The sequence below is a fragment of the Cygnus atratus genome, chromosome Z (assembly GCF_013377495.2).
Source record: "Cygnus atratus isolate AKBS03 ecotype Queensland, Australia chromosome Z, CAtr_DNAZoo_HiC_assembly, whole genome shotgun sequence".
NCBI classification, from domain to species: Eukaryota; Metazoa; Chordata; class Aves; order Anseriformes; family Anatidae; genus Cygnus; species Cygnus atratus.
In genome coordinates this window covers 68,754,370-68,772,414 of record NC_066396.1, presented here as the reverse complement: position 1 = coordinate 68,772,414, position 18,045 = coordinate 68,754,370, and the positions used below count along the sequence as shown (strand labels likewise).

Here is an 18,045-nt window from a genome sequence, read left to right as displayed (position 1 = left end):
ATAGGGGTGGCTAGCCGGGGTGGGGGGGCCGGCTGCTCGGGGATAGGCTGGGCATCGGTCAGCGGGTGGTGAGCAATTGCATTGTGCATCACTTTGGACACATTATTACTATTATTATTATTATTATTATTATTATTATTGTTATTATTTTCCCTGTCTTAATAAACTGTCCTTATCTCAACTCACAGGCTTCACTTTCCCGTTTCTCTCCCCCATCCCGGAGAGGGAGGGGGGAGGGTGAGCGAACAGCTGTGTGGTGTTTGGCTGCCAGCCGGGCTAAACCACAACAGTGCTAAATGCTTTTTCAGGAAGGATTCTGGAAGATGATACAGAACCTTTATCCATACTGCTGCTGAGAGGCTGCACTGAGGCATTATCCTGAGACAGACTGAAGATAGTTTAGTTTTGAGTACAAACACAACAACGAAGATGCAGCAAAACATCAAATACTATTTCTCTAAATTCAGAGATGTTCAAAATAGACCAAAGATTCACCTTTTATTCTAATATATGTCATAAGCAAGAGTCTGAATCCAGCACCCTGTCCTTCCATGCTACTTCATGCAAGGAACCCCTCCAGCCGAGCTGGGAAATAGACAGCAGCTGTCTAGCCACTCTGGATGGTTTTCCTACACTGTGTGTAGGAGAAAGGCAGTCATTATCCCAGCTGGAGGTTCACATCACTAGCTTGAGTGCTCCCTCATCTCTACCCCTTTTCCCCCCTTGGAGGGGAGCATTCACTACGAGACCTGTAGCTTCACAAATCAGCCTGGCAGGTCCCAGAGAAAGCAACCATCGTTTGCCAAGCCTGACCACCACACAGCCACTGTGAAACAGGCAGGCAGAAGGACATCTTCTGGACAGCCAGGTTAGCGTGCTGGGATTTCTGTGGCTGTTTACTTCTGAAAGCCAGGATTTCACCCTCCTCTATTATATCCATACCCTGGCAGTGAAGTTAAGCATACTCCTCCAGTTTCCAAGCTACTCACTCATACTATGTGATTGGCTTTTACATTTACTACACAAGGATTGTCCTAGAAGACACAAACAAACAGGCAGACAAGCACGCACACATTCCCTCAGCACCATAAAGTCAAAGTGAGGGGGTTCACTCACAGAACTTCATACCTTACCCATACCTGTCTTCATTCAAAAGAAGTACTGAAATGGATTTTTTTTTTTTTTTTTAAGACTATACCCAATCTAATCCCAGTAGCATGACAAAAAAACTCGCTTGATGGGCAAACTTACCATTTGAATCAACAGAAGACTTTCTGGACAAGTGAACTTGCAGCTCCTTTTGAAATCGTGGTGGGACAGTCAGTCTCTTCTCAGACCTAAAATTGAAAATAGAACTGCTTTAAATCATTCTCCTGGCTCTGAAGAGCATTCCATTTGCTCACGAGACCTATACATTAAATAATATGTAGTCCAGAAACTTCTTGCTGGCCCTATGCACAAGAGCAAACTCACATTGTCCTAACATGGAAGACAGCTTGATTAGCAATAGCAAGGCTAATCAATATGTGGTTTCTAGTTTGCCTGACTACCTTGACCACTGGGAGGAACAAAACGCATGGTAAGACAACATTAGCAAAAGGAGAGCATCCAGGCCCAGCAACACAGACGGCAGTCTTAACATTTGACGTGTTTAGCCTCCCTGTTTGGTCTTTGTTTTGGCTGGTGTCTCAGTCTTGCTGCTGAACAGGACTGCACTCACCTTCTTGGTTGCCATGTCAATCTCCTGAAAGCATTAGGCTTCAGAAGTCAGCAGCATGCCTAAAATACACCGGAACTCAAAGCCTTTTTGCGGATGCTGCCTCTACACTGTTGAACACATTCCTCTCTGGAGAGGTCTCCGACACAAAGGGTACAAACGGCATACTTGCAGGTGTTCTTCTGATCTCCCCCAGCAAGCAGCAGCTTTATACTGGGAACACATTCAGTGTAATAAGCTCCTGACCGCAGAGAGGTCACAACAGCGTGTAGTATGCCACTTACACTGCAAGCAAGAAGGAGTAAGAGTTGGAGAAAAGAGCTCAAAGCCAGGACTAAGCCCTTCCCAAAGGCACATATGCAAGGAAGAATGGCAGTGGAGCAATCAGGGTGGCAAACGCACCAACGCAGCCCATCACACAAGCATGTCAAGTTGCTGTGAACCCCAGGAAGCTCCAAACCACAGCAACCACCATGCATGCACTGAGCTGGCTCTGCAGGTGGTCTCTGCCCACGGGGCCAGTGAGGACACAGGCCAACTCCAGAGTCCAGGGATAGCTCTGGAGGAAACCACCAGCCACAGAAACACCAGTGGAGATTCTCCCAGCTTCATCTGGGCTGTCTGAAGGTAGGACAAAACTGCTCCCAGCTATGTGTTGTATCTTTAACCAAAAACAGTACTTCTGTACCGGCACCAGTCCTACAACATTAGTAGTCAGGACAGCTACTGTTCAGTGCTGTCATTTTCAAAAGCCGGAGAGGAGAGAGCAGCAGTGCTGAGCAGATTAACTACAAGCACATTTATGAAACACAAGTGGGATGAGACTTAGAAGTGCAAAGGTAAAGGTCACCCACACCAAACCCAAATAGACATTCACACACAGCTCTTGTGGCATACATGAAGAAACTCTTCCATGCTCTGGACACATCACAGGAACACCTCTCTCCTGGGCACAGCCCATGTACTCTGACAAAGTGTCAGCACAGTCCCTGCTTAGGTGCCTTGTGACTGGTCACGTAGACCCTAAGAGAAAGCCAGGATCCCTTTCTCCTGCAACCACCTCTCCATACATTTATTTACCAGTAAATAAATATGTAAATAAGTAAATAAATATGGACAACTCCAAACTGGGCAGTCACCTGAGAAAACAGTGCCCTCAAGGGGAACAGACTTAAATAAATAAATAACATCTACCACCACTGCTAGTGCAGACAAGTGCAGATATTCTCCTCTCTAGCCATGCCCTCTGGAACACCCTGGAAAGTAACCTGGAACAGAGGACAGATGCTTCCCTTGTGTTGAGACGTATGACAGAAAGTAGGATTTGGGACCCTCTCAGTATTAAGAGACTTCATGGGATATCTTCCTGTGTTTCACGCTGTGGTTCAATAGCTTCCCATGGAGCAGAGTGGTGCTAACATGAGTTTTGTGCCCAGCTACCACCAGTTTTGAGCCCTGCGATCAGACAAGGATCCTGTGATGTGCACTCTTACCTCTGCGAAGATGGGATGGAAAAGAACTAGACAGTCACGGGGGTAACATATGTGTCACCAGCATACAGACATGGACAACTCAACGGCCTGCAAGGCCTCATGCTCCCCAGCTGTTGGAAAGCGCTCCTAGCAAGAAAACTCCCAACCACAACAACAAAAGACATCAGCAGCCAGGCTCTTCACAAATAAACGCTTGGCCAGCCATGCAGCCCTGCCATGTGCCCACGCACAGCCACAAAGCTGCACTTGCCTCAGCCCACAAGCCACAGCCCACGCCTTCAGGAGAGGCATGCCTTTCCCTGCCTATCACCTTACCTTGCCGAGACCCACGCCGTCAAACTCAGCACTGTCCAAAGGCCAGAGACCAACGCTAGGAGAGGGGCCAGGTGGCAGGCAACGGCAAACGCTGCCTGCTGGTCCAAGCACGGGGGTCACCAAGCATTTCCACCTGCTTTCATCTGTGCCACCGCTTTCCGACTTCAGTGACCCCTGCGGTTTGCTTTACAAGCAAAGTCTGTCTCCTGTGGGCTTGCAGGGCCACAGCAGCATGCTCAGGGCAACACACTGGCACGAGCTTAGACTGCTAACTGACTGCTGATATAAAGGCAGCCTCTCCAACCCCTCAACAGCATCTGCAGGAAGGCCTGGGAGCACAGCAGCAAACAACCTGCTGCAACTGCAGCTACCTTCATCTGTGTGTGATAGAGTAGGGAGGAGAAACTGCTGGGTTCCCTTCACCCAAGACCAAGCCGCAGCAAGCTCCAGAAGCTATGGTCACAAAAATCTCCCAGCAAAACACCAGAGAGCACTGGAGAGGTGGGAGACTGACTTGGGAACCAGAAGAGAGCTGCCATCTGCTGCCTCGCTGCAGGGCTTGCAAGGTGCAGGGTGGAACACCGGGATGGGTCAGCACTCGGTCTGCCCAGTGGAAAGACATCCTGCCACAGCCAACAGCACAGGTCTGCCACCGCAGGAGAGATGCTCCAAAGAGAGAGGGAAAACAAAGACACGTAAGTGGAACCCTGAGAGCACAGACATGTTTTGCTGTCACTTCAGTCAACGGAGGTGTGAGACAAGACTGGGCAGGTGTCAGGAAACAAACCCAGGGAAACTGCACCAGGACAGCACCTCACCCCACACAAGGAAGTGGTGCCACTCAGCCTGTGCCTGCTACCGAAGAGCCTGGTTAGAGCCAAGGGTTTCTGGGGATGCTGGTCATTCCTCTGCTCACTTGCAAACTGGTTGGAGGCCGGGACCTCCTGGCTCCAGGCAGCTTTTCCTCCTGCAATCCCCAAAGCCCACGCAAGCAACCACAGCAGCTCTGGAGGCACAAACATCCCCAGCAGCAAGGACATCGGATGTGGATCTTGCCACCCCTGCTTCAGGCTGGAAAAATTAATCCATTTATGTGGGCCACAAAGCAGCCTTATGTTACAACAGCATACGATCCTCTCCTCCATAAACACAACCTCTAGCAGGTCCCCAGGCTAAGAGGTCAGCACTTGGGCTCTTCACAACAGCCACAGATGTCTTCTCCACAGCTACCTGGGCCAAAGCACATTTCCATTGCAGTTTCACCTCCTCAGCAGGGTAGGAACAGATGCTAGAAACCAAAGGAGAACAAAAGACGTTCCCTGAAAGGAGCAGAGGGGGACCTGCAGAGAGGAACAAAAATGGAGCACACTGTCTCAAAATGTCAGAACAGGGATGTAATCTACCTAGCTTCACTTCAAGCATTGCAGAACTCTGAACTTCACAAAAATACTTCTAGCCTTCCAAAGATTCACCTGGGCAGAAGTGTAACAGACCTTTTTGCTCTGTCTGCCCCATGCCAATGGATCTCTGCCCTTCTGAGAAGCAAAACTTCAAACAATGCAACTCTTCTGAACACACAAAAAAGGAAAGGCCTGTGTGCACCTCCTTCCATGTCTTTACAGCACAGCAGGACACCTTGGCCCTTCTCTGTTCTGCTGCAGCAGCTCTCTGCAAACGTGGAGAGAGCTGCAGATGTGTTTCTATTGCACCTCCACCTGGCTGGCACAGAAGCCGGTAAGTAGGGGGGGAGCTCTGCCAGCAGTACTGTGGGCAGGAGCTGTGGTGCAGACAGTCTGGCTGACCTCGACTGCTCCTGCTTCTGCCCGGTCCCCAGCCTCAGCCTCCTCACCTCTATCCTCCCTGGCCTCCACCTCCAAACCTGCAGCTCCTCATGCAGGCACTCCCAGCTCCTCCCAAGTCCTCCATGCTCCTGCCACGCTCTCCTCTCCTCCGCTTTGCAGCCTTTGCCTCCTGCTGCTCTCACCTCCTGCCTCGCAGCTCCCCCCAGATATGTCCCTGTCCCAGGACTCCAGACCTGTCTGATGGAGCTGCTCTCCCACCTCCTTCCATGCCCAACTCCTGCTGTTCCACCTAGTGGCAGCGGCGCAGTGGGTAAACTTCCCCAAAACCACCACCAGCAGAGACCACTTCTGGCCAGGTCCTTCCACACACCAGAGGCTCACGATGCAGCGCCATCACCTCCACCAAGAAGCTGCGCTCGGTCACCAAAGCCGGGGCCGCTGCTGCTCTCACGAGGGGTGGGAGCGCATCCCCACCGTGCCGCCGGCGCCCCAGCCTCTGACGCACGCGGCACCCACACGAGCTGACGGAGCAGAGCGCTCAAGCTCTCGCACGGGGCCTGCCCCAAAGAGCAGGCACCGCGGCAGGATTAGGCCGTCGCTCTGCCCCGTGCTGCTCACGGCCACGCCAGCCGGACTGCTGACCGGACCCAGGGCCTGCGGGGGATTACCGGCACAATCGGCTAAGGCAGACCCGGCGCGGCCACAATGGGAACAGCAAACGCTGCCCTGCACCGTCAGCTGGCGGCCCGGCCAGCAGCAAGCACCACACAAAGAGAAACGATGGCCCAGCACCTCCGTAAGCCGCCTGCGTTGCGGATGCTCACGCAGGAGAGATGCAGCCGGCGGGGAGTGCCAGCCCAGCTGAACGGCACCGACGGCTCACGGGGCAGGGCAGCTGCTCCCTGCACGCTCACCCCGCAGGCACAGAGTGCCAGCGCTGCCGCAGCTCACCTAGGCAAGGGGAGCTGCTTTCAGAAAGGCCACTCAGGTCACCTTTCTCCCTCCACAGCACCTACCCACATGCCAACATCACTTGCTCAAAGGCCTCTAGCCCGGATTCCCATATCCCAAAGCACACTCGGGACGTGGCAGCATCCAAGGATCCACCACGCTTCGCTGCATCTCTCTCACACACACACACGCACTCACACACTGACCTGTTGACCACAGTGACGTGCCTCTGCATCGGGATCTCTCTGGATGGTCCACTCCCAGCGGCTGGAGGCAAGGCAGACCGGGCACTCTCCATGGTGGGCTTCACCACGCCACACGCCACACCTCTGCCTCTCGGCACGCGAGGAACCGGCTTCTTGCCGCCTTCTTCTGGCATGCTCAAAGACTGGGGCTGTCGCAAAGTTCCTTTGGGCTTTCCTGAAGAGTTTGCAGATGTAGCTGTGAGTAGTGCCCTCCTCCGCCCAACCCGAACAGGGCTTGTGTACAGCAGGTAACCCCCTCCCGGGAGCCCCTGCTTCTCCAGAAGATCTTTATGAATGATGCTGATGGCTAAAACCACGACCTCCTTAGGGGTGCCCCTCACCAACCAAAAGCAGTGGCAGCTTCCACAAGCACAGCACCCGCAGCCTTTCTTCACCTCCCCAAGCACCTCCTGACAGCACTCCTGCTTCCTGCTCCACGTTTTAAGAGCCCTGACAGCAGGGCTGGGAACCAGCAACTGGCAGCCCTGCTTTAGCTGCGTCCCCACTTAGAAGCCGCAGCCTGACAGGTCTTTGGAGGCACCACAGCACCAGGGCCCCTCTGACCCTCTTCCTGCAACTCCGAACCACTCACTCCCATCTAGGGAATTCCTCTGGTCCCAAGGAACAAGCTCAAAAGCCCCCTCTAAAATGCTGGCAGAGGAAACACACGGGTCCAGGTGGGATTCACGCCCCTTTGAGCACCTGGGCAGGACTCCCAGCCTAGCACCCACAGCATGGTGAGGGGAGAACAGCTGCAGCAGTGCACGCAGACTGGCACAGTGGAGCAATGAGCAGGTCCTGGACATCAGCCGTGTAGGGGCACCAGGGCACTCACAACAGCAGCAGGAGCTGCAGAGACAGCCACAGCTGAACCTGTGTGAGCCTCTCCTCACCAAGGGAGCACAGCTCCTAGCCAAGGGCCTAGCCCATCCTCTAACATCAAGCACTCACCACCACCCCCACTCACCCACGTCTCCCACAAAAGCATGACCAGCTGAAAATGAAACCAAGCGACCTGACAGAGCGTTTTTTCAAGAATATCCAAATCTTGTGCATGCTGGAGAAGGTGTTCCTCACAGACCTTGGCTTGCAAGCACAGACACCCTCTGTTGGCACCGCTCCCCGCTACCTGGAGCTTTCCAGTGAGACCATGCAATTCATGGCTTTCAGTGATGCACCTCAGGGAAAAGACTTTTGCTTCAGCAGCTGCCCAACCCTTTGGCAAAGGCAGGCCTTTCACAGCTGCCTGGGGCTTACCTACAAGTGCGACTGGAGACATGTTCTTCAGCCTCATCTGGCAGTTCACTTGCCGACCCATCTTCTTCTTGGAACTCCTCTGCCGGGCTACCAGTTGAGCAATTTGCACAGTCTCCGGACAAGCAACAGCATGGCAAGTCATCTGTGTGGAACAGGAAGGGGATGGGGGTGGAAACAGTCACCGAGGCCCAAGCTCATCCGCAGGCAGCAAAAGGGCTTACAGCAATTCTGTATTTGCTGGCTCAGAGGCCAGCAGACACCTTGACAAAGGACTCAGCAGCAGACACAGGAGACGGCCTCCCTCTGCTGCCACAGCGCATCTCAGAGACCAACAGAGCAGGCAGCCAAACCCACCCAAGGCTCTCCATCCCTTCCCTCTTTAGGTTGGGCCCTACCTGGGAAGAGCCCAGTTTCCCACTCGCATCCTACAGTCCCACGATATCATTTTAAAGCGCTCCTCTGCCCTTTCTCCATCCCCAACCGAGTCAACAGACTCCCAAGGGACTCCTCACGCCTACACAGGCGAAACGGTACACATCCACACCGAGCATGGACTTTGGACAAAGTGCCACAGACAAAAAATGTCAGCCATCCCATTGCTGACAGCCAGCTGAGGCAGCTGGGAGAGTACTCCTCCAGCACTCCACGGACGCCACTGACAGCAACCCAAAAAAATGGAGTCCAGGGTCTCAAGGCGGCTCTCCATGGGTCACAGTCATGGTCTGTGGTGGGACAGGCTGAAAAAAGGTTCCTCTTGCACAGCACTGCTACCCTACTCACTGTGACCCCAGACAAGCACACAAACGGACAAGTCAGCACAGGAGCAAGGAAGGAGAGGTTCGGGGACTTGGCAGACACCCCTCAAATTCAGCACACAGCAGCTCCAGAAAGGAACTTCGCTGACAACAAGGAAGGCAACAACCAAAGGAGACAGCCCTAGTACAAAGTCAAAATTCGAGGGAGTGCTAAGCAGCAACAGCTCCCTCTACAGCTCAACAGCTCTCCTCGGTCTCCCTGGCTGACCCCAAGAGCCCGGGGGGAACATGGGCAAGGGAGGACAACCGCACCAGCAAGGCAGCACTCGACCTCCCAGCAGCGCACTCCAGTTCACCCTTCCCCTCCTCCTCCTCCACTGCACACACCTGCATCACCACACAGGCACTGGAGGGAGGTCCTGTCCTTCCAGGGACAGCTCTTCCCACCAGAGGAGCTGCTGCTTAGGAATGATACCACGCAGGTGCTGCATAGTCACCACCTGTACAAGAAGCACAGCGAGGGTGTCAGAGCTTGGGCTGGCAGCATCTCAATACACAGCCTCACCAGCGCAGTGGTGAAACGCAAGGAATCAGAGAGTTGAGGATGGAAGAGATCTCTACAGACCACCTCACTAACCATCCCTGCTCAAAGCAGCATGCACTACAGCTGATTACTTCGGATATTGTCCAGCTGGGGTTGGAATATCTCCAAGAGCAGCGACTTTTCACCCAGTCCAGACTGCTTGCTCCAGGGCTTGACCACCTTCACTGTAAAAAAAGGTTTTTCTTCGTTCAGATGAAATTACTTGTATTACGCTTCACACCTCTTGCCTGTGCACTGAATACCACTGGGAACCGGAGATGCAGCCTGCCTCCACCTTTCACACCCTCACCAACAGCTATTAATACACATGGGTAGGATGCTGCTCAGCTTTCTTAGCTCTCCAACACATAAGAGGCATTCCAGTCCCTTCAGCATCTTTGAGTCCATTCACTGGACTTGTTCCAGTATATGCACACCTCTCCTGCTCTGCGGGACACAGGACCTCAGATGTGGTCTGTGTAGAGAGGAACGACCACCTCCATCAACGTGCTGGCAATGATCTCACACACCCCAGTACACCATCGGCCTCCTCTGCTGCAAGAGCACGTTGCTGCTCGTGGTGAACTCCGTGTCCAACAGGATCTTCTCTGCCAAGTTGCCTTCCAGCTGGTCAGCCCCAAGACCGCAGTGGTGCACGTAGTTATTCCTTCCCAGCTGCAGGACTTGCCATTTCCTCGTGCTGAACTTCAGTGTGTTCCCGTTGTCCCGTTCTCCACTTGTTGTGGTCCCTCTGGATGGCAACACACCCATCTGCTCTCCACTCATCAGTCATCTGGAGACTTCCTAGGGGGTGCTCTATTCCTTCATTTAGGTCGTTCCTGAGTATGTTAAACAGCATTGCCACACTAAGAACCTGCAGAGCAGGTCACCTCCTTATGGAAGGACAGCAGGTCACCCAGTAAGACTTCCCTTCATAAATCCATACCGACTACACTCACGTGTCTTCTTGTCTTGCATGTGTCTGGAAGAGGCTTCTGGGATTAGTTACTCCGCCATCTGCCCAGGGAGCAAGGTCAGCTCAACCAACCTGTGATTCCTCACATCCTCCTTTCCATCCTTCCTGAAGACAAGGGCGATACTTGGTCTCTCCCAGTCCTCAGGAACCTCTCACAAATCACCGTGACCTTTAAAACACAATCTGGAATGGCCTCACAACAGCCAGCTCTCTAAGCGCACGTGTGCATTGTGTCAGAACCACAGACTTGCGCATGCCCGTTTTGCTTAGGTGGTCTCTAACATAATTTTTCTCCACTGAGGCTTGCCCTGGACTTTCCCACTGGCCTCTGGAGCCTCAGGGTGGCTGATGGCCAGTCTTACCAGTGAAAACCAAGGCAAATAAAGCAGTCAATGCCTTAGACTCCTCCGTGTCCTTTAAGACCAGGTCCACATTCCAAATCCTCCAGTCATCCTTTTCCCCGATATGTGCCTGTAGGAACATTTCATCTTGTTCTGCATGTCCTCCACCAGATTCAGCTCCATATTGGCTGCAACTTTTTTAACTGTATCCCTGCATGGGCAGTATCTCTATATTCCTTCCAACTCAAACAATTCTGTCCCTGACTTTTAGTTTCCCTTTAATGGCAGAGTTAGGTCTAGAGCTCCCTGCTGACTCATGCATGGCTCCTGCAAGGTTTGTTCGATACCCTGTTTGTCACGATGAACTGCTGCTGGTCCAACGGGTGCATGAGACACAGCGTATCCGAGTTCCAGGTGGCTCCAGAAGGCCAGCAGGGTGTCACTGAAGTGCCCTTTCAAAGCAGTTAATTCTCTGCAGTGTTTCCTAAGAGTGCTGTCACAGCAGCACTCAGGTAGCCCACAACTTGCTTCTTTCTGCCTGGGATTCTAGCAAGCTTTCTCCAGCCATCGTTTAGGTGTTTTTTCCTTTTTTTTTTTTTGTTGTTGTTTTGCTCCTCCAGTTCCGGCTCTCCATTTTAATCCTTAGCCAATGCTATTTGAGAGCAAGAGGTTTCCAGTACTGCTGTACTACGCAATATTTCCAAACTGAAAGTGAAAGATGAAACTGGACTCCAGCATGCAATGTACATCTCCCTTACAACAAGCATTAACAGACTGCCTGATGAACCGGTTGTGTGTACATTACAGCTGGTCTGTGTGGTTTTCTGTTAAGCCTTCAAGCATTTTAAGTCTGCAAGTCATCAGCTCCTACCCATTTTAATCACTTTGCGATGACTGCAGGAATACAGCTTTATTATGAGATCACTCTGTAATGCTATGCTAGAGAGTGGCTTTTCTTAACAATTCAACCCAATGCCTTTACAACAGAAAGAACAAATTCTGTCCGTCTAGAATAGGTATGGCCATTGTAAACCATGGGCTCCCTGGGGAGCACGTGAAAGAACCTGCAAAACTAAGCAGCTCGTCAGATCCCTTCACAGAGACATGTTCAAAAGAGTGCAACAGGACCCTCTTGTCAGAATCTTATTTGCTCTGGATGGAATAACTTGTCTCCTTCACATACGCAGGAAGGACACCTGTTAGAAGCACTCACTTGTCTTTAAAGCATCTCAGAAGCAGCCTGTTCCCTTTGAATTTGGTCACACTTTACCACTGCTTTTAAAAGACTCACTCATATAAGAGAAGAACTTGGTCATCCAGTGGACGGTACCAGAGTGAGTCTTGCCTCACCTTTGTGGAAAGGTAAACCTGAAATCCTCAGTGCTTCACCCTTTCAGAGATGTCTGTGCAACAATCTGTACCCTGTGGTGTGAGCACAGATGTCATAATGCTATGGTGAAATGCAACACAGCAAAGCGTTGTAGCTGATTTGCTGCAGCTTTCTTCTATTTTTTCCGCTGTTCCCCTATTCTCTTCTGTTGCCTGGACCAGCTATTTCAAAGACTTTCTACAGAAGGTTACTCTCAGAACTGGCAGTGCTCTGGGAGCTGTTCTGAAGGCGATGGCATTCTGTCTTGGTTTTCATACTGCTGAAGTGGTCAATATTGAATGCAGCCTTTCTTATCCCCTCATCTGCATGTTTGGATAGATATCTCTCAAGTCACTTCTCCTGGCTCCTACTTTGTGCATAACTCCTTTTTATGGGTTAGTTTAATCAAGAGCTGCTTGTTTGTCCATGTAGGACTCCTGACACCTCTGCTTATTTTTCCTGCTTGTTGTAATGGACCATTCTTGAGATTAGAAGAGACCCTTGAAAATCAGCTGGACCACTCTTCTCCCTAGGACTGTATCCCATGGGATTCTTCCGAAGAGACTCTTGAACAAGTCAAAGTCAGTTCTCCTGAAGTTCTTCATTCTGATACTGCCATTTGCTTTTTTCCCCTCCTTTCAAGATCGTGAACCCCACCACCTCGTGGTTGCTGTAGCCTCTGCGAGGACAAGGAACTGCTAAAATGAGGCTTCTTGCAGGTGCTTCAAGATGTTGCCTACTTCATCTACTACTTCTGGGGCCAGCTGTCAGCTACCACAACAGGTCTCTGCAACCCCAATGAGATCACAGCCCCGCTAATGTGTGCAGACCTTAAATCGCTCCTGTGCATGCCCCACATGCTGTCTGCAGGAGTGTACAGGCACCTGGGAGAGGTGCTCAGTTGTGCTCATTTCCAAAAAAAGGGTGAGACTCCTCCTCACAATCCTAACAGGCATTTCCTTGTTCACATGGATGCACTCAGGATGGACAACTGTCAGCCCTGAATCATTGATTACAGTGTCCCCTTCTGTTTCATTCACCTCACACGTTTTTCATGTGGCTTTGTCCTCCGTTGCCTCACATGACTGCTGGTCATCCTCACCCTCCCTCCATCATTCCTGGTTAAAAAAGGTATACAACCAAAATAGTGTCACCTGAGGGCAAAGAATCCTCCCCCTTCTGCCTCTCCTCACGCTTCACAAAAGACACTCAAAACAAGGCAGTTCCCAGCCCATGCTAGTACACAACCACACCTGTTACCCTCCGCTCAGTGTCTGCCCAGGTCACATTCTGAATAGCAGACACAGGAGAGTCATAAAGCAACAACATGGGCTTAGTCTTCATGAGCAATTTCTGCCTCCCAGGTTTTCAGAGTGCTTCCTTTTAGTTGCTTCAGTCATGTAGAGCGTTAACAGCACGCCAAAACCAAAGTGAGCCCTACTGAACTACTTCAAGAGCCCTGTTTAGCTTCTTCCTCTTTCTCTACCTCGTAAAGCTACATTTCAATCTCTCCTCACAGCTGCCCCAGGGAAGGCACTGCCTCTAGCATTACCCAAGTGTCCACAGGGCTCTCAGTACACGTCGCATTACAGGATAAGCAAGGCTCTCAAGGGAAAGGGAGGATAACAGATTACACCCTGCAAGGCCCAAGTTAGAAACAGATGGCTATTAGCCAGAGCCACCATGAGGAAGCATTAAGTTGCAGCACCACAGACTGTCCCAGAGGTATCTGCATTCATGTTACTGGCATAGCTGCAGCCAATGCAGACTTGGAGCAAGCAAAAGAGAACCTCATATTTGGTTACTTGTTGCAAAAGGGCAAATTCTGACAGTTGCAAAAAGGCAGCAAGGGATCCGCTTGCTTAAGAACACGGCCACTTTTCCAGGCATCTGCATAAAACCCAAAGAGTTCTAGGATCCCTCTTATCACTCTCTTCACAGCTAACCAGGAGGACCTAGCTTTGAGCTCATAGATGCCACCCTGACCCAGCTGAGCCAGTAGATGGGCTTGGCCTTAGTCACTGTCTCTCCAGACCTTGTGTTACAGCCATACTATTTTGTCAAACGTCTGCTAGCTTGCTCCTCTCCCCAAGCTGACACAGATTTCAGAAACGGCTCCAACCAGCAAGAGGCTTCAAGCTCTCCTCTCTAATACATCATCTACAGTCACACAGCTAATGGGTCAACCATCAAAAGAGATGCGGAAAGGCACAGTATTGCCTTCCAACTCATAACCAGGAACTTCAGACTCAGACAAGGAGGCCTGTGGTTCTGGCAAGCTGCTTCCAAGCTGGCAGACAACACAAGCTATTGCAGCAAGGCTGAGGAATAAAGGAAAACTTCTACCACACTCATTTTCTCTGTTGAGCTCTGCTCCACCTCCTCCACAAATACAAACAAACAAAAGGATCCACGACATCTGCACTGACTGCTTGTCCCCCACAAACTTGCTAAGCTGAGGCACATCATAACACCTCACTTGTATGGGCTCTTCACAGACTTGTATGGCAAGTCTTCAAAGTCCTGCAGCACTGCAACTCTTGACAAAAAAAAAGAGCACCAAGCCTCAAGCAAGCACAGTCAGGCTTGTACACAACGGCACCTACAACAGTTCTGGTGTAGGAAAAAGATGCCAGAACCGCATCCCGAAAACATGCTCAAGACACATGCACAAGAGTAAGTGTTTTGTTCCCATGACAATAATATCATTCCCATAATATCCCCCAGAGGAAAATATGTTGAAACAGGGACCACAGCTCTATTGTCAGGCAAAGTATCTTTCCAGCCAGAAGTGCTGCACAGGGGGAAAGTCCCCATAACCTTCCACCTTCTGCAAATAGTAGTTTCTGATCCATATGCTGACTCATGAAAGTAAGGGGCACCTGGTCTATGCCACATATTCTACCTCTGATAGCATTAGTGTACCACACACATTATTTTTCTCAAAAAAAAAACAAACAAACAAACGTGACACGGGCAGAGGTAAAATTATGAACTCTGCACACTTTACAAACACAAATGCCATTTCCAGCTTGCTGCATCTCTCTCATTTATCACGGATGCTTACCTCTCCCATTTTATTCCCTTCAATTCTGACCACTCCTGGGACGCTTTCCAGGTAGCCTTCCAGCGTGTTATGTCCTAAGTGCCTGAAGGGAATCCACTCGCCAGTCAGCAGTTTGTATTCACTCTGAAGTTCTGACAGGGGTACGCCATGTTTATTGGAGTGAAGAACAGCTCGCAGCGTTTTCGCAACCAGGTCAGGCTCCTGCATCTTCACCTATAACCCCTCCACCCCAAAAGAAGAAAAAGAAGCATTTTAACAAACACAAGCTAACACCACCACTCGCTGCTCAACCTCCCTCCCCAGGTGAGTGGCCACAAAATGGCTCGGTGACTTTGGAGACGTTGATGTATTTGTGGGGACACTGGCAGGGGCCAGGTCCTGCAGGTGGACTGTGTCGTGGCATGGGCAGATGAGGGGCGTGACAGAGCCGAAAACAGCAGCCACCATTCTCACACACCACACGGGATCCTGCCACATGTGGTGGGGCCAAGGACTGATCACAGAGCAGCTATGTGGCATGGAACAAAATGGCAGACCCCTCACGCAAAATGGCGGCTGGAACAAGGCGGCAGCCCCCCACGCATGGATTGGGCTGTGACAAGGGCTCCCTCCTGCTCAGGGCGCAGCCCCGGTCTGAAGATGGGTGCCAGGGGAGTTCCCATCCCTCCCTCGTCCGCTCCCAGGCACGTGTTCCCTGTCTTCTAGGTCCACCAGTTGCAGTTACAAAGCACCAGGGAGCTCCTTCTCCAGCAGGCGCTGCTGCTGCTGGCGCAGCCGCTCCAGGCGCTCTCCACCAGCATCGTGGGCCAAACCCCCTCGTGGTCACCAACCCAGCTCACACCTGGCCTCCACTGCGATGCTGAGGGAAGAAGGTGTTTGGGCACGGCTGTCGAGCCCAACCCCAGTCAATGCCTGAGGGATAGGGCTGCACAGATTAAAGCAATTTGGTCCTGACCCAAACCAGCAAGGATAAATTTTGGACAAGGCGGCCGACGTCCTTGGTCCTAAAAGACTAGTCGCACAGTTGGCTGGTCCCCAGGACACCTCTCCCCATTGTTTCCCTTTTTTGGGGGAAATCACACCAACTTGAAACGGAAGAGAAGTCCCAATCCTCAGCACGTTTCAGGCGCTACAGTACACATTTCAGTCCACACAGAGCTACTAACACCGTGCCTGCTTTGGTGCACCCCAAGCACACAACGGCCCGACTCTAGGCAAGAAAGCAGAGCATTAAGTACAACTCTTGAGCAGCTTCTTGAGCAGCTTTACTTCATGCACACACAGCAGCTTACTAACCTGAGCTGGTGTCTCTCTATTCTGTGTTCACATATGCTCATATTTACACACCCGTAGATCCACATAACACCACACGGGCATACAGCAGTGTGTGTGAACATGTGCCTACAAAAGCAGTTTAATCAGCTCCTACAAATCAGCAGAAGAGGTCACAGAAGTTTCAGTATCACTGGTTCAACAACACGCCTTTTGTCTTGCAGGAGGGCAGGCTGTCATTGAAATCGCATAGACCAGTGTCTCTCTGGCAACTTGTAAATCCTCACAGCATCTGGTAAATGGCTGCGGGCGCACTTAACTCTGCTCAGGGCAGGAGGGCACTCCAAGCAGTCACCCCAGCACTTCCTGCTCTTGCAGAAACACCAGTGCATTTCATTTACTCGTCCTGGAGCAGCCTCTGCCACAGACACCCTCACATCGCTCCCAGCTCCTCTACAGACCAGAGTTACAGCGCCCAGAAGAAGGAGCACACGTTAAACGCACACCTCCTGGAGGCACCGGGCAGCAGCCCTGCTGGACACAGCTCCTTCTCTCCTGTGAGCCCCAGCCGCTGCTGAGCTGAGCTTCACGGCCACCCTCTGAAGAGGCAGAGGAGGTGCTGGTCACCTGCCAGCACGAAGGAACAGGAAGTCCATCTCTCCTGGGGACCTCCTCAGCGCTGTGGGGACGCCATGGCCCGGACAAGTGCATTAAGTTTCGACTTGACACTAAAAGTCTCAATTGCATAAACGGAACACCAAGCGGGCAGCTTAGTCTGCAATTTTGTTCCATGTCACGTACATTCGAGAGAAACAGAAATTATTCGGGGTCCTCCTTCCTCACTCTCTCATTTAAATAGTATATTCAAATCCTTACTTCCTTAACACGACTCTCAGAAGTCCCCATAACCTGAACTAGCCGAATTGAGCTTGCTACCTTAACGCCTGCTTGGGGAAAACAAACGCGACACCCACTACTGCGGGGCACAGAGTGAGAAGTAGGAAAAGTAGCAAAGAGCCTGGGAAGGCAGATCCGAGGGCTGACTCCGAAGGAGCTAAGCGCAATAAAGACGGAGAGGGGCAGCGCGGAGGCACTGCATCTCACCGCCACCAGCGGCGGGCTAAGAGCAAGGAAATCAGCCGTTCCGCTGCCTGCGGTCTCTAACGCAGAATATATCCTCCCGCACGTACTGCGAGGAGCAGCCGCGGAGGCGCTCCGCTCGGCGGGGCCGGACGGCAGGCAGCCGAGTACAAAGGTGAAGCCCGACGCAGCCTCCAGCCGCGACATCCCCACCCGCCGGACCCGCGGCGGCAGCAGCGGGCTCTGGGGCTCACGGTAACGCCCGGCGGCCCCGGGTCGGGCTCGCTCAGGGCCGACCCGCCGCCCCTCCGCGCCGCCTCCCCCCGCGCCGGCCCCGCGCCTCCCTTACCGCTGCCTCGCACCGCTCCCGCCGCCGCCACCGCGGGGCCGGGCAGGGCCGGGCAGGGCCGGGCAGGGGCAGCCCGTAACGGGGCGGGGCAGGGGGCGGGGCCTGGCTTCACCTCCTCCTTCCGGGAGGGGGCGGGCGCGAAGGCGGCGCCCAATCGCTTCTCGAGGCGGATCGCTCCCCCGCCCGCCCGCGGACGACCACCGCCCCTCGCCGCACGCCCCGCCCCCGTGTGGCGCGCGTGCGCGTTGCTCAGCTCTTCCCCCCCCCCCCCCTCCCGCACGCTCAGGGGAAAGGAGGCGCGGCCCGGGGTGGGGGGGTGGCGGGGGCGGCCATCTTGTGGTGCCCCGCCCCGCCTCGCCCGCTCCGCCTCAGCGCCCCCTGCCCCGGGCGCCGGGTCCGCGGCTGTGCCCGGCTGCCACGTGGCAGCGGCTGAAGGAGGGGCTGCGAAGCGTGGTTTAAGTTAATTCACATAA

The 18,045-nt window shown here is 52.7% G+C and overlaps 1 protein-coding gene across 6 annotated transcripts in view; it reads right to left on the bottom strand.

Moving 5' to 3' along the window:
- The window catches only part of TDRD7 (tudor domain containing 7), a 46,356-nt gene extending 28,699 nt beyond the window's left edge, over positions 1–17,657 (bottom strand). The window contains exons 1-5 of one of the 6 annotated variants that reach the window (XM_035562970.2): positions 17,573–17,657; positions 14,872–15,093; positions 7,781–7,922; positions 6,485–6,698; positions 1,252–1,337 (exon numbers count right to left, since the gene is read on the bottom strand). In XM_035562970.2, the coding sequence (XP_035418863.1) occupies positions 1,252–1,337; positions 6,485–6,698; positions 7,781–7,922; positions 14,872–15,078 (649 nt within the window). In that variant the 5' untranslated portion in view covers positions 15,079–15,093; positions 17,573–17,657. Of the gene's footprint in view, positions 1–1,251; positions 1,338–6,484; positions 6,699–7,780; positions 7,923–8,922; positions 8,944–9,359; positions 9,425–14,871; positions 15,094–17,572 lie in introns of those variants that run through there. The other 5 variants (XM_035562971.2, XM_050716247.1, XM_050716248.1 and 2 more) reach the window with 5 other exon arrangements.
- Between the last annotated feature and the right edge of the window lie 388 nt (positions 17,658–18,045).